General features: G+C 35.6%; 1 protein-coding gene across 3 annotated transcripts in view; it reads left to right on the forward strand.

Moving 5' to 3' along the window:
• The window catches only part of ANKRD26 (ankyrin repeat domain containing 26), a 100,462-nt gene extending 83,137 nt beyond the window's left edge, over positions 1-17,325 (forward strand). For all 3 annotated transcript variants that reach the window (XM_063098792.1, XM_063098794.1, XM_063098793.1), the window contains 7 exons: positions 1,449-1,561; positions 3,038-3,167; positions 6,420-6,710; positions 7,238-7,455; positions 8,815-9,049; positions 15,959-16,004; positions 17,181-17,325. In XM_063098792.1, coding sequence (XP_062954862.1) covers positions 1,449-1,561; positions 3,038-3,167; positions 6,420-6,710; positions 7,238-7,455; positions 8,815-9,049; positions 15,959-16,004; positions 17,181-17,317 — 1,170 coding nt within the window. In that variant the 3' untranslated portion in view covers positions 17,318-17,325. The remainder of the gene's footprint in view (positions 1-1,448; positions 1,562-3,037; positions 3,168-6,419; positions 6,711-7,237; positions 7,456-8,814; positions 9,050-15,958; positions 16,005-17,180) is intronic.
• Positions 17,326-23,344: the final 6,019 nt, after the last annotated feature.

The raw sequence follows: 23,344 nt of genomic DNA on the forward strand, positions 1-23,344 counted from the left end.
CCTTGGGGCCTGCCTGGGGACCTGAGGTATGGAGTTGGGGACCTGAGGCATGGAGTTGGGGACCAGACACTCCCCACAACCAGGCACACTGCCAGCTCCAAGAAGCATGACAAAAACATCACCTCCATGTGGGTGGCCCACCACAGCCATCACCATGACAATGGCTGCCGTGAAAGCAACTAGATGCCACACCTACCACGCAGATGGTCCACCAGCCCCTGGAGTGCATTGACACAAGGAGAGTCACCAGCAGAGACCAAAGAAAAGAAGAGGATGTCTCTCTCCGCAAAGCCCATTTCAGAGTGACAGAAGCAGCATCTGCTCTATGATAGTATTGTGGAACCTGATCACACCTCTCAGCAGTGGACAGATCATCTAGGCAACAAATCAACAGAGTAACCATTATTCTTTCAGAAGGAGAGAAGAAATCTAGGGTAATTAGAGGGAGAAGAGGGAGAGAGAGGGGGATGGGGAGGGATTGGACAACGGTCAATTTTGAGTCAATAAAAATTTTAAAATAGAAAAAAGAATAAAAAATAATTTTTTAAAAAAGGGATGGAAAGTGACAGGACTAAGTAAACATGAGGGGTTTCTGCATTTAGAAATGAAGTGGGGTTAGAGGAGTAGAGGAGGGGATGTGGTCCTTGTTAGCATCTGCTGAGAAGTAAAGTAGGATAGTGACTAAAAAAAGTCCTTGGTGACCCTCAGATTTTTTTCATTCAAATTTATAGGACAGAAAAATCATATTTAAATGTAAAAGAAGCCAAGTGATGAAAATAGATCTGTGGATGAGACCATGCATTAAAGAATTATTAGAGTCCAATAGAAGGGGAGAAACAGGATGATAGAAAAGCCACAAGAATGAGGCAAAAATTATGTTTTTATATATTATAAAAGAGAGGACTTAAACTTTGTTTAAAGAGAAATGGTTAATAGAAAAGGAAAGGTTGAAACCCATGGAAGAATGCTTCCAGAGAAGGAGAGTATTGATGTCATCCCGAACTCAGGCAAGTATCAAAAATGAACCAGATGGGTGTTTTCCAAAAATTGTCTTAGTAAGATACGATTTAACAAAATCGGCAGTATCTTGAACTATTGATGAACATGTTTCTAGGGCATGTTTAGAAACCAAACTGTAAATATAACCACTCTTTTAAAAAATTTTTAATTAGCACTTAGTATTTTATGTGTAAAAACCTCTATTTTTAACAAAAAAACTTTGCAACTTAAATTTCAAAAGATAATGATGAAAGTGTAAATTAATTTGAGCTGTTTTAAGAAAAGTCATTTTTGAAATATGTCCTTCTTGCCTCAGGTTTATAAACTGATAAATTTTACTCACCTGTCTAAACACGTTACTCATGAACTCATGAGAAAACATCTTTTTAGGAGAGAAGAGTGAGTGTCTAGATTTTTAAAAATAATTTTCTTCAAAAATTTTTTTTAAGTCTGAGGATGAAAAGGAACAATTTAAGAAACTTCTTGCATCAAAACAATCTCTGGAATCTAATTTGGATCAAGAAATGAAAAAAAATGATGAATTAGAAAAAGAGATAACTGGGTAAGATTTTAATATTGTAGATCATTTCAACTATTTAGTAATTTATTTAACTGTAATTTTACTTTGCTTTATTAAAACCTAAATATAAGTTCATTTTATACCTGCAATTTCATAACTAAGGAAAATATTCTATTCTAAAATTTACTTCAGAAATTAACAGCACAATCTGAAACTTTTTTGAATGTTGAAATATTATAGTTACTGATGAATAATTTTTTTTTTTTTTTTAACTAATGAATAATTTTGAGAACAACAGGGACAGTGCCTTTGGCATCTAATGTCAACTGCAATCTTCATCGACTCCCTTGAATTTTTATTTCTGAAGATATTTTTGTTCTCTTTGTTAATCTTTCTCTTGGTAGTGTTTTTTCCCTTCAGCATTCAAAGACATTAATATCTAAAAACCTATCTGTGTCATTCTTTAAAACATCAAAAATTATCTTAATATACATTATATTTTCTTTCTGTGTCTTTTTTTTTTTAGTTATAAAATATATCATAAAAAGAAAATATCATGGGGATGTACTCATTTTCCACAAGTATCTCCCATGTATACATGAGGCATACATGTTATCAATCTTGTGTTTCTTTAAAAAAAAATACATATATATGTATCAGGCATACAAAAATGTATGTATGATTTAAGAAGACTAAAATGAGCAATTGTGTTTCTACTACCCAGATTTTTAAAATGGAATATTTCCCAGTGTTTTGAAGCCCCCAACATGGCTGCTTTTTTATTTATTTGCTGAATACTTAAATTTGTTTTCTGATTCTAATCAATATTTTTCTGTCATTTAACTGTCCTGCATCTCTTTCATTTTTTAAAATTGTGCTAGCAAAGATCTCTAGATCTCTTAAAAGCATTCTAAGTCTACACATTATTTTTCTGCTGATTTCCTTTCTTCTAAAGCCCTGCCTGTTCTTCTAAAGCCCTGTTTCCTTTTCCCCTCTAGTCATATGTTAAAGGTGTTTCTTTCCTGTCTTTTTTCCTACTTTGAATAATCTCCTTGATTTTTTTGTGTGTACTTTCTTTTTTCTTGTAGACTGTGGTCAATAGGTACCAAAATTTATTTTTGGGTCTTTTTAAGTCATTCATATCTAAGTATGCTTTTCTTCTTCACCTTGGATACTTATCTCTGGGTTATAGCTGATATTTGATAATAGATTGTTTATATTAAGATACTAAAATGGACATTAACAACTTATTTTTAAGATTTCTGTATATGGTTACAGTATTAACTCCTTAAAGTATTAGCTCTTTTTTTGTCCTATATATTATAAAAATTTTCATTTTATTTACCTGAAATTATAATTCTGTTAGAATACTTTCAAACAATGTTGGGCTAAAACAGTGACAGAGGATCATAATTTATTCATTCGTTCTTTTATATGATAGAATATAATGTCTGTTTAAATAATTATTTAATATTTACTCTAAAAAACTTGACTTGCTCATTTTGTACATTCTTACAGATTTAAGAAACTCTTAAGAATGACAAGAAAGAAGTTAAGTGAATATGAAAATGGAGAGTTTAGTTTCCATGGAGATATAAAAACTAGTAAATTTGAAATGGATATTCAGATTAATAGGCTAAAACATAAGGTAATTTCTAATCAGTTTTGGGACCAGCAAACCACTTAATTTGGGGGAATATAAATCTCTCAATGCTTTGAGCTGTGAAATAAAGATTTTTCTTTTCATTTTATAGACTCGATTCCAGTGAAAAAGATGGTTTTTTAATATATCATTTTTCTATTAAAAGGGTGTATCATTGATTCTCTTATGTCTTGAACCCTGGCCAGCAATCTAAAGCCAAGTAGTACACCATTACACGACCCCAAATCAGTAGTACCAAATCAGTTTTCTTCGTAAAGCTTTATTGACATAATTAACATCCCAAGCAATTCATTCATTTAAAGTATACAATTCAGTGGCTTGAGTATATTCCCATAGTTATGCAATCATCACCACAATCAATTTTAGGACATTTTCTTAACCCTATAAAGAAACCCATACCTGTTAGCCATTGCCCCCCAGTTTTCCCTTCCCTGTTCCGCCCTTGGGAATCAACTTTGTCTCTATAAACTTGCCTATTCTGGACATTTCCTATCAATGGAATCACGCAGTATGTGGTCTTTCATGTTCCACTTAGCATAATGTTTTCAAGGGTCATCTGTGTTGTTATATGTATCAGTACTTTTCTTATTGCTGCATAGTATTCCATTGTATGGGTATAACATACATTTTAGTTTTAATTTTTGTGTTTTTTTGGTGGCTGGCCCACATGGGAATCTGAACCCTTGACCCTGGTGTTATAACATCATGCTCTAACCAGCTGAGCTAACTGGCCAGCCCCACCATACATTTTATTTATCCATTCATCAGTCGATGAACCTTTGCCTTGTTTCTACTTTTGGCTATTATTAATAATGTTGCTATGAACATTCATGTATAAGTTTTTGTGTTTGCATATGTTTTCATTTCTCTTGGATATCTACTCATGGGTGAAATTGCTAGGTCATATAGTAATAAATCTATGCTTAACCTTTTGAGGAGCTGCTACTCTGTTTCTCAAAGTAACTGCACCATAATACCTTCCCATCAGCATTGTATGAGGGTTCTAATTTCTCCACATTCTTGCCAACACTTATTTTCCATGTTTTGATTGAAAACAGATTCCATCCTAGTGGTGTAAAGTGGTACCTCACTGTGGATTTAATCATTTTCCTAATGACCAATGACATTGAGCATCTTTTCCTACCAACTAATGACATTGAGCATCTTTACATGTGCTTATTAGCCATTTGTATATCTTCTTTGGAGAAATGTCTATTCAAATCCTATATCAATTTTTAAATTGGGTTGTCTTTTTATTTTTTAATTGAAAGAATACTTTACATATCCTGTATATAAATCCCTTATCAGATAAAGGATTTTCAAATATTTTCTTCCACTCATTGGCTTGCCTTTTTACTTTCTTGATGGAGTTTTTTCAATCAAAGAAATTTTTACTTTTGATGAAGTCCAGTTAATCTATTTTTTTCTTTTGGTGTTATGTGTAAGAAACTACTGTCAAATCCATTCACGAAGATTTAAGCCTATGTGGTGGGAGTCCAATTTTATTCTTTGCATGTAGATATCCAGTAGTCCCAATGCCATTTGTTGAAAAGACTATTCATTTCCCATATAATGGTTTTGGCACCCTTGTTGAAAATCAATTAACTAGAAATATGTGGGTTTATATTAGCATTCTCAGTTCTAATACATCAATCTATATGTTTATTCTTAAGCCAGTTTCAAATCAAATTTTATGAGAATTCTTTTCCAATCATGTCGTGTCTTATGTAACAACAAAAATCAATGTGGAATGTCTTTAACTTCACTCCTGTGGAGACTTTTGCTTCTTTTTTTTTTTTTTTTTTTGTGATAGTAATTTACTCTTTTCTTTTTTTATTTTTATTTTTATTTATTTTTTATTTTTATTTTTTTATTTTTATTTTTATTTTTTTTGAGACTTTTGCTTCTTAATGGAACCTGTCTGTGGCCAGCTTATGCCTTGCTGACTCCACGATATGATAAGTCAGTCTTACAAAGATAGAGTTCATTAATTTTCTTTTCTTCATTTACACCTTTAGTTTCTCACCCAGTGCCTCCCTCTTCATTCCCATTTCCATCAGATCTTGGTCAAAGGATCTGCCAACTCAGTCTGCTATTTACCACATTGTTTTATTAACTCATTATAATTCATTGAATCATTCATAAATTTTTACCATCTAGGAAGGAAAAGATTAAGTCTGGGCTGCCAGTTTTCCTCATCGGAAATAGAGCTAATCCATCTTCTTGCAGTGCACAATTAGGTCCTCTTTTGACCTGGTACCTGGTCGTTGATCATAACACCGGGGCTGATCCGTTTCTCAGCAAGGATCCAGCATTCTCAGAAACCACAGGTCCCTGTATTCACCTCCTTTTACTTAAACAAATAGAGATGCATAGCTATAGTTTATAGCTCAATTCATGATTCACAGAGTAAATAATTTAACCCATCCAAAGAAAAATGTTTAGGGGTGCAGCACTTAAAAATCAGGTAGTTTTAAAACCTTTTATCAAATAATCATTATATTTAAAGGAAAGTATTTCTTCCCAACTCAGTACCACTGAAATTTCAGCAGGTTTATGTTGTTGTTAGTATGCTCTCTTACTTTGTGGCAAGTAACAAAAGATAAGATGATTGTTCAAAAAAATGTGTGGACCATGTCACTAAACTTTTATAGTGGGAGACATGCTTGCTCCTTAACCCTGGGAATTATTATGTTATCCTTGGTACACAATTCAAATTAATATAAAACAATTCAGAAAAAGGCTTGTGGCATTAGAATCCATATTTACAACATTTATTAATTAGAGTCTTATTTTCAAAGAGTTAATCTAGGAGCCATTTATTGACTCAGTCCTAAGTAACTCTATATAATATCCCTAAAACTTTGTTAGAAATTTTGCGGGGGTGAGAATGGAGGAAAGGGATAAGAGACTTTCTACTAAAAGGTGACTTAGAGACATTTTTAAGGAGGAAAGATATAAGATAGTCATAGAAAAATAAAAGAATGTAAGATCAAGTCCAGATATTGTGTGGCAAAGATGATGAGACTAAGGAATGTATTTTCATGATTCCTCCTGGTTTTAACTTTGTTCTTGATTTTCTGAGTAATTCAAGGATCTATATTCTAAGAATCTAATTACAGTACACATAACATTGTATTGCAATTGAATTTATTTCAAAATTTGTTATTGGTTTTGAGTTAGACTATTCTCAGCCTATTTCTTTCATTATCAAACCATATTATTTCAATCATGCAGGTTGATGATCTTACAGCACAACTGGAAACTGCATCTTCAAAATGTCTGCATCTGGATGCAAAGAATCAAGTTCTTCAACAAGAGTTATTATCTATGAGAAAAATACAAAAAGAATGTGAAAAATTAGAGAAGAAGAAAAAGAAGTTGGAAGAAGTAGTAGTGAACCTCAAAAGTCACATAGAAATGAACATGGTAGAACGTGGTCAAGTTGAACAGTATAAACGGGAAATTGAAGAAAGAGCAAGACAGGATATAGTAGAAAAATTAAAAGAAGTCAATCTATTTTTACAGGTTAATTTATTTATCTGTAATGTGCTCTAATTCATTTCACTGCAAATTATATTTTGGATATATACATTGTATGTGTTTCCTCTACTTCTCTTATAGCTGTTTGTTTTAGAGATTTCTAGAAGAAGGGTGGCTTCTGTTTCTCCCTTTAAGTATTTTAGTTTCATCATTATTACTAGATTGATCTTGATTCTTAAGATAGTTGGCATAAAACAAGATTATTAGGAGGAAAAGAAAAAATTGTGATTTAGAAATTATACTTTTGAGTTGTTAAGTTACATTGTTCAATTTTTAAAATGTGAAATTAAATCTGTTCTTTGAATTATCAGATTATGTGAATGAATCAACTTTTTTTATAATTTAGATTTAACTCAGTTGACACTGATGATGAATATTTTAAACTTCAGCTTCTTTTTTCACATATTTAAAATTGTCCTCTGAATCATTGATTCAAAACTAAAGGAAGCAAATGCACAATAATTATTCAGGTTACAATTATTTTAAAAATGTATCCTTTTAATTTGCTTTAGACACAAGCAGCATCTCAAGAAAACTTAGAGAAGTTAAGAGAAAATAATAATGCTTCATTAAGAAGTCAGATGGAACTCAGAATTAAAGATCTGGAATCTGAACTCTTCAAAATGAAAAATTCTCAAGAAGATTCTATTAAAACAGAATTGGTAAAATATAAGCAACTCTATCTAGAAGAATTAAAAGCTAGAAAATCATTGTCAAATAAACTAAACAAGTAAGTCAAAACATAAAATCATCGCCAATAAATTAAGCTCATTAATTTGCCTCTAAAGCATAATTTTTTAGTGAGACAGGTTCATGAAATTAGTAGGAAGTGAAAGATAACTAGACAATATAATCTTGGAAAATCATCTTAAATAAATGAACTTACCTTTAAAATGTTAGTTTAGGACAGTTTCTGTCTCACCCCCTCTTTTTAGTTTTATATGGGTTTATTTTTTTCCCTTAGTATTCTCAAATAGTTAACCTGATTTACTAGTCTTTCAGCTAAGTATTTTTGAAGTGTTACAATTGAGATAGTGATATTATTATAAAATTGCTTGGCAGCATTCCTCTGAATAGAAATATTAATGAGTTTAACTGTTTTTTGAAAGATTACAACTTAAACCCAAAGGGTCAAGTACTACTTACTCTTGGCACATTCTGGCACTTGGGAAATTAACTTTTCTTGATAGTGTCTTTGGTATTATTACTAGAGGGCGCCTTGAGACAAACTATTTTTTTTACAGATTTTTCATATAAAAGCATGTTTGTGAAATAGGGAAAGATTAACATAGAGATGAAGGGTAGTATAATTCACACAGTGGCTAAAAATAATGCCTTAGTATGATGGGTTGTGTGGAAGACAGAAAAGGCAGGTCCCACCTCTATGCCATGGTAACAATGTTATGAGCTAATTACCTTTGCAGCTGTGTCAGTGCACTGTGATGGCCAACTCAGCTATCTTGTTCTCCCCTAGAGGTTGCTGCTGTGAATTCTTCCTTAGTGCCAAATGCTTCATTTCTCCCAGGTAATGGGTGAAATGTACTAAGGTGGTGAAAGCAAATGCTTGAAAATGTCATTGAGGCATGATTTTTTAAATCTCTAAACTGGTTTACTAAATGCACATATTTCTAGTTTTTAAAAATTTAGTTTTAATTGTATATATTTTAAAAAGTACAAAACGATGTTTTGGTATATTTATACATAATGGAATGGCTGTTATAGTCAGGCAAATTAAATATCCATCATCTTAAATAGTTACCCTTTAAAAACAAGTATTTCTAGTGGTATCCTCAAGAATCTTCTGCATAGAGCAATTTGTTACCTGTTAAGCCATACATCATTGATAGCCATTTCTCTCCCTTCCCTACTTTGTTTGAATTATTCATTAGGAATCCCCCTAGAAATATGCATATTTGTTTACAATGATTTTAAACCTATAATTATATGCAGTAGGTATGCTTTGACACATTTTCAGTGTTAAAACATTGTTTAACGGGAAATCCGACTTACTATTATGGCAGCTTTAAAGAGTGCAAATCATTTAGGGAAAAATGAAATACTAAGCATTTGTCTATTTTAATCTTCACAGTACTAATGAGAGGCTAGCAGAGGTCAATACTCAACTTCTCATGGAGAAACAGCAGAACAGATCTTTACTCAGCACTCTTACTCTTACCACGAGACCAGTCCCGGAGGCACCTAGTGTTGGAATTCTTAATAATCATCTACTGTTCAACAGAAATCTTATTCCAAGAGAAAACTCAGTGGTTCCTACCTCAACCTCACAGCCTTCAAAAGACAGCTTGGAGAACTACTTGACCAAGGTCAGTTGTATTATCTTTTTTCCTTTGGCTTTAAAATTTCTGATATAATTATTGTTTTTAATTTGGTGAAATACTGAGTTGTTTATCTGACTAATGCATATTAAGTGGAGGTCATAATTATCTGCGCTAATTAAGAAAAGAGACAAAAATTTTACTGTTTTTTAAATGTCCTAGAGCTCTCATCTTTAAGAGATACCCATCTGTTAACTTTATTCAATAGATGTAACTAAACTGATATATTTTATATTTCTTAAAAAGTTTCATTTAATTAGATTTTAGAAATTGAATATTATTGCCTTACAACTAAAGGTATACTTTGAGATACTTGGCTTACTTTCTAATTGATTTTAGTTTGGCTGAGGTTCATCATACTTTTAAAGTTTCCCTGCACCACACCAAGTTTCCCACCCCTAATCATAAGTGAATGATTAGTGAGAGAATTATATTAAGTGAAACGAGTCAGGCACAGAAAGAGAAATACCACATGTTCTCACTTATTGGTGGGAGCTAAAAATTAATATATAAATTCACACACACACACACACACACAAAAAAAAAAAAAAAAAAAAAAAAAAAAACCGGGGGGGAAGATATAACAACCACAACTACTTGAAGTTGATACGACAAGCAAACAGAAAGGACATTGTTGGGGGGGAGGGGGGAAGGGAGAAGGGAGGGAGGTTTTGGTGATGGGGAGCAATAATCAGCCACAATGTATATCGACAAAATAAAACTTAGAAAAAGCTAAAAAAATAAAAAATAAAAAAAATAATAAGTGAATGATTAGCATCCAAACACTTAACCACATGTGGGTATGTATTATTTAAAGGAATACAACAGAAATCCTTTTTATGAATTAAATAAACCTGTAACACTAAAAAAGATTGATTTATTTTTAAGTTAAAATTTTTGTCATTTTCTTCCATTAGAGTACATTGCTAATTGCTATTTTACTTGTAGCATTTTTATCTCAACTGTTGTAAAATGTGCCTACTGCTGGGCAGTTGTACAACATTTTTTAAATGGTTAAATCCAGCCAATATTTGAATTTTTAAAATGCAGTCCTCTTATGTCTAGTTTGCTATCACTTGAATGATTGATGGCTAAGATGGCAATATCAAGTCTTTAAATAGCAACTAGTTTTTATTGTTATTAAAATATTCATTTTAATCAGTGCACATTGGATTATAGTTTTGATGGTGTTTTCATAATCTTTATGCAGAGAAAAGTAGAACAGGCCCATGTTAAATGAAGACTCACCCTCATTTTTTTGCTTGGCGTTATGTCCTGGACACAAATCATAGAAGAACAAAGCTAAGGTTTCTTAGACAGCATTGTGGTGAAATAGCTTAAAAGGAGACAAATTAAATGACTATTTTGGTATATAAATGACATGATCATAGATGGTTGATATTTTTTCATTTTGTTAGCTTATTTTCATTTTATCTTTCTGAAAAAATGAGAGAATCAGGGTCTAAGTGCTTGAGAGTCATGAAATTGGACTACTGGGTACAAAAAGGAAGGGATGTCAAATTCTTTTGTAAAAGTGTGATGCACGTATAAGGTGTTCTCATTAGTGTTTACCAGAAAAATCAGGTAATGTATCATTTTACAAGCTGGTGAAAAAGTGGGTAAATACAGACGTGATGCAAGGGAAGATTTTTGAGGAAATACTTTCCCTTTATTTTTTTGGGAGGAGTGTTTATTTTTTAGTGTTTCTGGAGAAGCTGAAAAATAGTCTATTTTAAACTTAATGTAGTAGTTCCAAGTATACGTGGTTTCCTGTGGAGCACTGGTTTGCCAAATCTGCTAGCTTAATAAGACAGATTAAAAAGCACTCTTCTATCTAGCTACAGAGACATGTCTACAAATCACTGCAGAAATCCTTGAAAGAGTTCTGATACAGTTGTTTACAGAATTCTTAGAGTTACAGAAAAAAAGTGCCCTCGAGTCGCTATGAATTTAATTTCCACCTGGAAAACATCAACTACTACTATGAGAGGTGGTAACATTCTGTCTAAAATGATAGAAAATGGGGTTTTGGTTGGGGCATTATAAAACAACAGTCTTTTAGAGATTTTTAGCTACGATTCTAGAATGTAAAATGTTAAAGGTGGCATTAATTCTGAATTTGTTATTAGTCTCATTTGCCAGGTTGAGCATTTTGGGCTATTTCTACTGTGAAGTTCTTAGAAATGCTATCTTACTTAGCATTTTTTTTATAACTTTAAGGAAAATGATAATAGTAGATTATTTCTGTAGTCTGTGACTTCAGTTGTACTGGTTATTGAAGCAAGTTCTCCATGTTCATAACATTTAGCATTCATTGCATCTCTCCCCATTACATGAATTTTTAGCCCTGCCACTTAATGCAATTGTAGTGATAATAGATAGTAGTTATACTTTTTTTGCTTATTTTTCCTTTCAGTTTTTGCTTTCCAGCTTAATTCTGGGATGGTTTGTCCTATATATCAGAAGTAACTTTATAATTTTATTGTTTCTGTATTCCATTGCATTATTATTATAAAAATTAAAATTAGCCTAAACAGTTACATCACTAGTTAGATTTTTTTGCACATAAAGTTCCTTTCTGATAACTGAAATCTTAAAAATGTATTCCAACTTTATGAAAGATAAAACTTACTTGATTTAAAAATTGGTTTTATGTTCAAGAGTTGTTTAATACTTGTGTGCCTAACACAATCCATGGCCCACAGTGCTAACTTAGTAATCGTTTTTAAATATTTTAAATAGGAAAACTAATTTTTACATTGATTGGTTTTGGATTTGTGGTGCAATACTGACATTTAAAAAAAATTCTAATGATGTATTTAAGTAATTTTTGTATTTTTGAATGTCCATTCAATTTAGCAACTCTTTCTAAATGTGATTATACAAATGCATCAAAACTAAAACATTATTCCTAAAACTTTAACTTTTTACGTGATGGAACATTGTGTCTCAACAGAATATTGAGTTGTATTTTTTTCTTTTCTTTTTCTTTTATTCAAAATATTTTAACATTTACTTGTACATATTTGTGGGGTACATTGTGCTGTTTCAATACATGAATATACTGCACAATGATTCACTTGGTAGATAGCATAGTTTTGTACCCATTGGTCCATCACTTTTCCTTCTCTCCCCTCCCTCCATCCCCACCCCTTTTCCAGCCTCTGGTAACCATTATTCTACTCTACGTCTATGAGAACCACTTATTTTTTTAAAGATTCCACATATGAGTGATATCATTCAGTATTTGTCATTTTGTGCCTGACTTCACTTAACATGGTTCCCAGTTCCATCCATGCTGCTGCAAATGGTAGTATATCATTTTTTTTAAATAGCTGAGTTGTATTCCATTGTGTATATATAACATAGATTTTTATCCATTTATCCTTTGATGAACATTTAGGTTGATTCCATCTTGGCTATTGTGAATAAGTGCTGCGATGAAGATGGGAGAGCAGGCGTATTTTTGATATATTTATCTCATTTCCTTTTGGTATATACCAAGTAGTGAGATAGTTGGGTCATAGGGTAGATCTATTTTTAGTTCTCTGAGTAACCTCCACACTGTTTTCCACAGTGGTTATACCAGCTTACACTCCCACCAGCAGCTTAGGAGAGTTCCTTTTTCTCCACAACCTGCCAGCATTTGTTATTTTTTGTCTTGTTGATAACAGCCATTTTAACTGGAATGAGATGATACTTCACTGTGGTTTTAATTTGCATTTCCCTGATGAGTAGTGATGTTGAGCATTTCTTCATGTGTCTGTTGGCCATTTGCATGTCTTCTTTTAAGAAATGTCTGTTCAGGTCCTTTGACCATTTTTTTAATTGGGTTATTTGGTTTCTTTGGTGTTGAATTGTTTTAAGTCCCTTATATATTATGGGTATTAGCCCCTTATCTGATGTGTAGCTTGCAAACACTATCTCTCATTCTGTAGGTTGTCTGTTCACCTTGTTGACAGTGTCCCTTGCTATATAAAAGATTTTTAGTTTGATATAGTCCCATTTATTTATTTTTGCTTTAGTTGTCTGTGCCTTTGTAGTCTCACTCAAAAAAATGCTGCCTGCTCCCATTTCATGTATTTCCCCTATGTTTTCTACTAGTAGCTGCATAATTTCAGATCTTAAATTTAGGTCTTTCATCTACTTTGAGTTGATTTTTGTGTGTAGTGAGAGATAGGGGTCTACTTTCAGTCTTCTACATGTGGATATCCAGTTTTCCCAGCACTATTTACTGAAGAGGGTGTCCTTTTCTCATTGTATATTTTTGGCACCTTTGTCAAAAATCAGTTGGCAATAAGGGCATGGACTTAGTTCTGGGCTCTCTATTCTATTCCATTGGTCAATTTGTCTGTTTTTATTCCAGTACCATACTGTTTGGGTTACAATAGCTTTATAGTATATTTTGAACTTAGGAAGTGTGAAGCCTCCAACTTTGTTTTTTCTGTTCAAGATTGCTTTCATTATGTGGGGTCTTTTGTGGTTTTATACAAATTTTAAGATCATTATTTCTGTTTCTGTGAAGAATGTCATTGACATTTTCATCAGGAGTGCGTTGAATGTGTAGATTGCTTTGGGTAATATGGACATTTTGATGAGATTCATTCTTCCAACCCATGAGCATGGGATATGTTTCCACTTATTTGTGTCCTCTTCTATTTTTTTTTTTTTCAACAGTGTTTTACAGTTTTCATTGTTGAGGTCTTTCACCCCTTGGTTAAATTTACTCCTAGGTATTTAAGTTTTTTGGTATCTATTGTGAATGGGATTACTTTATTCTTCAGCTACTTTGTGTTGGCATATAGGAAGGCTGTTAATTTTTTCGTGTTGATTTTGTATTCTTCCATTGTACTGAATTCATTCATTAGTTCTATTAACTTTTTGGTAAAGTCTTTAGGGTTTTCTATGTATTTGATCATGTCATCTGAAAATACGGATTGTTTGACTTCCTCTTTTCTCATTTGAATGCCCTTTGCCTTATTGCACAGGCTAGAACTTCTAGTATAATGTTGAATAAGAGTGAGGAAAGTGGGAATCATTTTCTTTTTCCAGATATTAGAGGAAAAGCTTCCAAATTTTGTCCATTCATTATGATATTTTCTGTAGGTTTGTTGTATTTGGCCTTTACTGTGTTGAGATAAATTTCTTCTCTATCTAATTTGTTGAGTGTTTTCATAATGAAAGGGTGTTGGATTTTATCAAATGCTTTTCCTGCATCTATTGAAATATGTTTTTTTCCCTTCATTCTCTTGATGTGATGTATCATGTTTATAGATTTGTATATGTTGAACCATCATCCTTGCATCCCTGGGTGAGTCCCACTTGATAATGGTGTATGACCTTTTTAATGTGTTACTAGATTCTGTTTGCTAGTATTTTCTCGAGGATCTTCGTGTCTTTGTTCATTAGGGATATTGGTCTGTAGTTTTCTTTTTTTGTTGTGTCTTTTTCCAGTTTGGGTATGAGGTTAATGTTGGCCTCGTAGAATGAGTTTGGAAGTATTCCCTCCTTTTCAATTTTTTGGAAGAATTTGAGAATTGGTATTAGTTCTTCCCTGAATGTTTTATAGAATTCAGCAGTGAAACCATCTGGTCCTGGGGTTTTCTTTGTTGGAAGACATATTACTGCTTCAATCGCATTACTCATTATTGGTGTATTTAGGTTTCCTAGTTCATGATTCAACCTTGGTAAGTTGTATGTGTCCAGGAATTTATCCATTTCTTCTGGGTATTCTAGTTTGTTTGCATACAGTTTTCTGTAGAAGTCTCTGATGGTCCTCTGTATTTCTGTGGTAATGTCTCCTTTTTCATTTCTTCTCTCTTTTTTCTTCATTAGTCTAACTAAAGATTTATTAATTTTATCTTTTTGAAAAACCAACTCTTTGTTTCATCAATCTTTTGTAGTGTTTTTTAAAACCTCTAATTCATTTATTTCTGCTCTGATCTTTGTTATTTCTCTCCTTCTACTGATTTGGGGTTTGGTTTGTTTTTGTTTTTCCAGCTCCTTGAGGTGTAACATTAGGTTGTTTATTTGGAGTCTTCTTTTCTGATATAGGCATTTATTGCTGTAAACTTCTGTTTCAGAACTGCTTTCACTGTATCCCATAGGTTCCAGTATGCTGTGTTTTCATTTTCATTTGTTCCCAGGAATTTTTAAATTTCCTTCTTGATTTCTTCTTTGACCCATTTGTCGTTAGCTGCAAAAACTGGCTCTAGCCTATATTTTTCCTTTTTTTTCATGCAGATTTTCTGAAATCTTTGTGTCCATGTGAATAAAGAAATGTTTAATCATAATATATATAGGATACTATTTTTAATCATTTGCTGGTAGAATTTTCATATGACATTATGACAGTACCACTTTCTTCATTTATGTATTTAGGGTTCTGTGCTGAAATATTAACTAGCATAAGACATACTGTAAAATTTTAATTTTCTAAAAGTGGAGAATGAAAAGTGCATTTTAAGGAAAAATTCATTAAAGTGAAGAAACTTTTTTATTTTTATTTATTTAAAAAAATTTTTTTTGAAGAAACTTTTTTAAAGGGCAGAGTTTTGTCAAGAATTACAAAGTAATGCATTCAGCAAAATATGACTTGAAATGTTTAACCTTTGTACTAATAGGATATAACATCACCCTTCTGAAATATATTCAATAGACCAATATTAATTATACTTTTCATCAGATTAATCTAAACAGCATTACACATACATTCCCTATTATCTAAACCTAAATAGGAATTTTATTTATGTGGTTATTTTTCTATTTAAGCAATCCTCAAATTAGGTCTAGTCTCTAAAAGTATTATTTAAAGGCCACATTTTGTAAGTGATATATCATTTCCATGATAATGTCTCTGGTTTAACTTAAACATAAATAATATTTGACTTATTTCAGATGCAGCAGGAGTTGGAAAAAAATATAACTAGAGAACTAGAAGAAGGTATGTTGCCAAAATTTATGATTTAAATGTAGATGAATTGGTTGGTTTTTGAAATAAACTGTAAGCAGCAAATGGCATCCCTTTCCAGTGTTTGTTAATAGATACTACGTGAAGTATTTTTGCTTGCACACATCTAGTGAAAAATGTGAAAACAAATATTCATTTTGAAGACTTTACTTATTCCTCATTTATTCATGTTCCATAGTTTTTAAAAAATCTCAAAAAGTTTGTGTATGTCTTTTTTTCTGGCTCTATACTTTTTTCACTTCTGCCATCCCTATGGAACTGCCGGCCTGCTCACTGAAACTATTCTCAGAAAACAAAGGCATTGTCAACTTCTCAGAGTTATGGTAGAGATATAAGGCTAAAACAACCAGACTCTTCTAGTAATACTTAGTCAAACAATTACAGTTTAGAATCTGTCACTTGACTGGTGACATTTTAAATTTCCAGTCACTTACTTTGTCATTGGTTTACCTTTTGCCCTCAGGAAAATTCCAAGTTCCTTAGCATGGAATGAAACTACTGAGATCAATTTGGTTCTGATCAAATCACTGAGCCTCATCTCTTGCCACTTAGCCTACTCTGCCCCTTTGCTCTAGCATCCGGCTGAACTAGATGATTTATAATCCCACAGGTGTCCTTCCTCACCTGTAGTTCTTGCATGTGCCTCTGTCTGGCATACTTTTCCCTTGTCCGTCAGGGATCAACTTACATATCACCTCCATGAAAAAGCCTACACTACTGACATAAAACTGGGATACATGTCTCGTGTGTGTGTTCCAACAGTGCCTCTGTTTTGCACCTGTCATGGTATCTGTGACTGTATGGAAATTGCCTATTCATCTGTTTTTTCCGATTATAGTACCTGATTGTTGAGGGGTGGACTGTATCATCTTCATCTTGTAATTCCAGTGCTTGTAATAGTACCTTACACATGGTGGTTGAATAAATGAATGAAGAATGAGAAAACCAGGAACTCTGATCCTTAACCCCAATGATAATTAATTCAGTGGGCAACTATGGGCAAATTTTATTTAATAGTAATTTTGTATTATACATACATATTTTTCATTCTTATTAACACTGATAAAGTTCTCAACTTCTTTTTACTGACTTTTACTTAGTTAACTATGAAATCTTTTAGAAAAAGAATATAATTCTTTTTCTTTCTAGCTGCTGCCGAATTTGAATCTGGATGCTACAGAGCTTCTCCTCTAGGATCTACTGATGAGTCAAATAAAAATCAAGATCTACTTTTGCAAGCATCACAGGAATATGTCCAGATTTTAAAGAAAAATTATATGATCTAAAGGATAAAATGTTATTGACTGGATTATTTACATAACATTTTAATTGTTTCTAATTAAATATGTGACATGTAAATATCTTTAATAAAGGATAATATTTTTGTACCATATATGTGTGATGAATATTTTTATAGTATTTTAAACTATGTTTCTTGGCATCCCTAACTAACTTTTAAGCATATTGTGCAAATGAAAACTAGTATTATTGAGTTTTACACACTCAAACTGCCTCAGTGCCAACTGTTTAAACAGCACTCCAGCAGCCAAGTTGTCATTAACACTTTAGTGGAGTTAACTGATGGCTTATTTGTATTTTTCAATTTGTATCACTATATATGGACCTAAAGATTCAGACAGTCATCATTTTGGCTTACTGGTATTGTGGCCATTGTTAATGTTTGGATGTATTACAATTGTTGTAGTGCCATCAAATTTATTAATTTTTTATTTTTATTTTTATTTTTATTTATTTAAAAAATTTATTTATTGAATCAAAATCAATTATACGTATTTTTGGGGTTGAACATTGAGATATGTTGATTAAATCAATATTACTAGCATATATATTGTTACAAATCGTAATTATTCTTTATGCCACTTGTCCAATCTCTCCCCTTCCCCCAGTCCCTCCCCCTCCCCCCTCTAATTACCCTAGATTTCTTCTCTCCTTTTGAAAGAATAATGGTTACTCTGTTAATTTGTTGCCTAGATGATCTGTCCAATGCTGAGAGATGTGATCAGGTCCCCCAGTATTATCATAAAGCAGATGCTTCTTCTGTCACTCTGAAATGGGTTTTGTGGAAAGAGACATCCTGTTCTTTTCTTTGTCTCTGCTGGTGACTTTTCTTGTGTGAATGCACTCCAGTGGTTGGCGGACCATCTGTGTGGTGGTTGTGGTGTCTAGGCGCTTTTGCAGCAGCCTTGTTTATTGTGGTGGCTATGGTGGGCCCCCCACGTGGAGGTGATGTTTTTGGTATGCTCCTTGGCACTGGCAGTATGCCTGATTGTGGGCTGTGTTTGGTCCCCTTCTCCATGCCTCTGGTCCCTGGGCAGGCCCCAAGGCACTGGTGCCATGTGCCTAGTTGTGCAATGTGCCTAGTCCCCTTCTCCGTGTCCTGGGTCCCTGGGCGGGGCCCCAAAGTGCTGGCGTTATGTGCCTGGTTGTGGGAGGAGGGTCCGGTCCCCTTCTCCATACCTTGGGTACCCAGGTGAGCCCCGAGGTGCTAGTGTTTTGTGCGTGCTGTGGGAGAAGGGTCCAGTCCCCTTCTCTACGCCTTGGTTCCCCAGGTGGGCCCTGAAGCTCTGGCATGGTGTGCCTGGTTGTGGGAGAGAGGTCTGTTCCCCTTCTCCATACCCCGGGTCCCTGGGTGGGCCCCAAGGCGCTGGCTCAGTGTGCTTGGTTGTGGGAGGGTGGTCTGGTCCCCTTCTCCATGCCCTGGGTCCCTGGGTGGGGCCCAAGGTGCTGGTGTGGTGTGCCTGGTTGTGGGAGAGAGGTCCGGTCCCCTTCTCTATGCCTCAGGTCCTTGGGTTGGCCCTGAAGTGCTGGCTCAGTGTGTCTGGTTGTGGGAGAGAGGTCCATTCCCCTTCTGCTTGCCTCGGGTCCCTGGGAGGCCCCAAGGTGCTGGTGTGGTGTGCCTGGTTGTGGGAGGGTTGTCCGGTCCCCTTCTCCATGCCCTGGGACCATGGGCAGGCCCCGAGGCGCTGGCTTGGTGTGCCTGGTTGTGGGAGGAGGCGTCCAGTCCCCTTCTCCATACCTTGGGTAACTGGGCTGGCCCTGAAGCACTGGCTCAGTGTGCCTGGTTGTGGGAGAGAGGACCATTCCCCTTCTCCTTGCCCCAGGTCCCTGGGTGGGCTCCGAGTTGCTGGCATGTTGTGCCTGGTTGTGGGAGGGGGGTCCAATCCCCTTCTCCATGCTTCAGGTCCCCAGGCTGGCCCTGAGGCAGTGGTGCAGTTTGCCTGGAAGTGGGAGTGGGATCCGGTCCCCAGATCCAAGCTCCCATCCTCAGATCCAAGCCTTCCAGACAGGCCCCAAGGTGCTGGTGGTGTGCCTGGGCCGGAACTAATTTTTTGTCCTTTGCTTCTAACACAGGGGAACTTCCTATGGGAACCAGTACTTGGGCTGTGTGGTTGTTTAAATTGCTGCTTTGCTGCTGTTTCCCTAGGGAGGGCTTTTTGTGCAGCTCAGGGTTTAATGGTTGATCTTACAGGTACTTCCTGCTCTCCAGAGACCTGGTATCTGTGTTCTGTAGAATCTCTCATCTGGGCCAGAGTTTTTTCATCAAACTGCACCCCATGCAATTCTGCATTCCCGACCAGTCTCCTCTGAGTGGTCCTGTGCTGATTGGGGGGCAGATCAGCTGTCCTTGCTGTGTCCCAGTGTTCTCCTGGTGGGCCCGTCTCCCCCACTGCCCATCCCATGGGATGGGCCCTGCGCTGGTCCCTTGCAATGACTCACTGGCCTCTGAATGGCTCCCTTTTTTCAGTTGTTCTGGCTCCTTGCTCCTGCCTGGGTCCATGTGAACCCTATTAGTGGTCTTGCTGTCCTGGCAGCACCAAGGCCCCTTCTCTCCTGCCACCTCCAAGTAACTCCATCTGAAGGGCGCAGCTGCAGCTTCTGCCGGCTCCTGCTCCAAGCGCTCAGCAGCTCGAGCCTTAAAGCAGCTGTGGCCCGAAATGCTCAGAGCAGCTTTTTCTGTCTCTCATTGTAGTTTCTCCCACCTTCATGAACTCCGTAGGTCTCTCCTCCTCTTCCCCTGAGCTCCAGTGGCCCCGGCTTGGCTGATGTTACATTTTTATAGTTATAAATTTGGTTGATTTGTGGGAAAGAGTGACTCTGCAGACCGTCTATTCCGCCATCTTGATTGGATCCCAACATCCTCTTATTTTCTTTGTCTCTGCTGGTGACTCTCCTTGTGTTGATGCACTCCAGTGGCTGTCAGACCATCTGCATGGTTGTTGTGGTGTATAGCCACTTTCATGGCAGCCATGGTTATTGTGGTGGCTGGGGTGGGCCACCCACATGGAGTTGATGTTTTTGGCATGCTCCTTGGTGCTGGCAGTATGCCTGGTTGTGGGGAGTGTCTGGTCCCTGGCTCCATACCTTGGGACCCTGGCTGGGCCCTGAGGTGCTGGTGCAGTGTGCCTGGTTCTAGGAGGGGGTATGGTCTCTGGCTCCATGCTTCAGGTCCCTGGGCAGGCTCCAAGGCACTGGTGTGGCTTGCCTGGTTGCAGGAGGGGGATCCAGTCCCCTTCTCCATGACTCGGGTCCAAAGGTGGGCCCCAAGTTGCTGGTGCGATGTGCCTGGTTGTGGGAGGGGGCGTCTGATCCCCTTTTCCATGCCTTGGGTCCCCGGACAGGCCCCGAGGTGCTGATGTGGTGTACCTGGTTGTGGGAGGGGGGTCTGGTCCTTGGCTCCATACTTTGTGTCCCTGGGCAGAGCCCTGATGTGCTGGCAGTGTGTGTAGCTGTGGGCAGAGGGTCCAGTCCCTTTCTCCATGCCTCAAGTCCCTGGGGGGGTCCCGAGGCAGTGGCGTGGAGTGCCTGGTTGTGAGAGAGGGGTCTGGTCCCCTTCTCCATGCCTTGGGTTCCTGGGTGGGCCGCAAGTGCTGGCGCTGTGTGCCTGGTTGTGGGAGGGTGGTCCAGTCCCCTTCTCCATGCCTCGGGTCCCTGTTAAGACTTTCTTGTGGCCTAACATATGATCTATCCTGTGTAATGTTCCATTTGTGCTTGAGAAGAATGTGTGTTCTGCTGCTGTTGATTAGACTGTTCTATATATGTCTATACAAATTCATTTGGTTTAAAATGTAGCTCAAATCCAAGGTTTTCTTATTAATATTCTGTCTAGCTGCTGTGTCAATTGATGAAAGTGGGGTATTGAAGACTCCTATTATTATTGTATTGCAGTCTATCTCTTCTTTTAATCTCTTGATTTGCTTTATATATTTAGGTGCATGATGTTGGGTGCATATATATATACAATTGTTATACTTTCCTGATGACTTAATCCCTTTATCATTACATAATGACCTTCTTTGTTTCTTTTTACAGTTTTTGACTTAAAGTCTATTTTTTCTGATTTAAGTATAGCTACCCCTGCTTTCTTTTGGTTTCTATTTGTGGAATACCTTTTACCATACTTTTATTTTCCATCTATGTGTGTTTTTAAACCTGAAGTGAGTCTCTTGTAGGTAGCATATAGTTTTGTCTTGTCCTTTTTGTTCATTTAGCCACTCTATGAATTTTGATGGGAGAATTTAATCCATTTTTATTCAAAGTAATTATTGATAAGTAAGTACTTACTACTGCCATTTTATCTTCCTTTGTGCTTTGATGGTTTTCTGTAGTGATATGCTTTGAATCTTTTTTTTTTTTTTTTTTTATCTTTTCTGCATCTACCAGAGGTGTTTTCTTTGTGGTTATCCTGAGACTTACATAAAATATCTTTCACTTATAACAGGGGCTAATAACAACTTTTAACTTTTATTGCCTACACAAACTATACTTTTACTCTCCCCCTCACATTTTGTTTTTGATGTTGCAATTTATATCTTTTTATAATTTGTTTCTTTTAACAAATTATTGTAGCTATAGTTGTTTTTAATAGTTGTGCCTTTTGATCTTTAAACTAGAGATATACTACCATTACAGTATTAGAGTTTAAATTTGATAATGTACTTGCTTTTACCAGTGACTTTTATACTTTCATAAGTTATTAATTATTGTCCTTTTCCTTCAGCTTGAAGAATGCCCTTTAGCATTTCTTGTAACTCAGGTCTACTGGTGGTATACTCCCTCAACTTTTGTTTAAGAAAGTCTTTATTTCATCTTTATTTTTAAAGACAGGATTGCTGGGTATAGTATTCTTGGTTGGCAGTTTTTTCTTTCAGGATTTTGAATATATTATCCCACTCCCTTCTGGACTGCACTTTCTGCTGAAAAATTCACTGATAGTCTTATAGAAGTTACCTTATGTGTAACAAATTGCTATTCCTTTGCTGCTTTCAAAGATCTCTCCTAACCTTTAACATTTGACAGTTTGATTATAATGTGTCTCAGTGGGTGTCTCATTGGATTCATCCTATTTGATGTTTTTTTGATTCCTGGATCAGGATTTCTGTTTCTTTCTCCAGGCTTGGGAAGTTTTCTATCATTATTTCTTTGAGTATGTTTTCATCCCTTTTCCTCTCTCTCTCTCCTTTTGAGATTCCAGTAATGTGTTATTGTTTTACATGATGGAGTCCCATAAATCCCTTAATATATATATACACTCTTTTTCATTCTTTTGTCCTTTTGCTCCTTTGATTGGTTGGCTTTTAATGACATGTATTTAAGTTCACTGATCCTTTCTTCTGCTTGATTTAGTCTGCTGTTGAACCATTCTATTGAATTTTTCATTCAGTTGTTGTATTCTTTGCCTCTATGATTTGTGTTTGATGCTTTTTAATTTTTCTCATTGTTGAAATTCTCACTTTGTTCATGCATTGCTTTCCTAAGCTCAGTGTGCAACTTTATAACCATTCTTTTTAATTTCCTGTTGGGTAAATTATATATCTCCATTTCATTAGGGTCTATGTTTGGATATTTATCTTGTGTGTGTTGTGTTTTTTAAATTTGGAACATATTTCCCTATTTCTTCATTTTCCTTGACTCTTTGTGTTAATTTATGTGCATTAGATAAGACAACAACCTTTCCCAGTTCTTTCAGACTGACCTCATGTAGGAGAATGACCTTGTCAATCAGACTGCCCAGAGTTCAGTTCTAAGTGCCTCTCAAAACTTTGTGTTTGTACCAACTACTGTCTCTTTTTTTAATGATCCTCAGTGGATTAGAATGTGCCAAGTCCTGTCAGTGCTCGAAGACAGAAAATATTGAAGCTTGTCTCTCTAGGTGCAGCTGGAAAGGTTGGGGTGTTAGATGTGTGTTCCTCAGGGCACACATCATCAGGACAAAGGTAAGAGCAGGATTTTATATTCTATTCTCTCTGCAATAAACTAAGGAGAAGATTTGTGGCAAATGACTGCAGTTTCAT

Source organism: Cynocephalus volans, chromosome 6 (genome assembly GCF_027409185.1).
Source record: "Cynocephalus volans isolate mCynVol1 chromosome 6, mCynVol1.pri, whole genome shotgun sequence".
In the NCBI taxonomy this organism is placed as follows: Eukaryota; Metazoa; Chordata; class Mammalia; order Dermoptera; family Cynocephalidae; genus Cynocephalus; species Cynocephalus volans.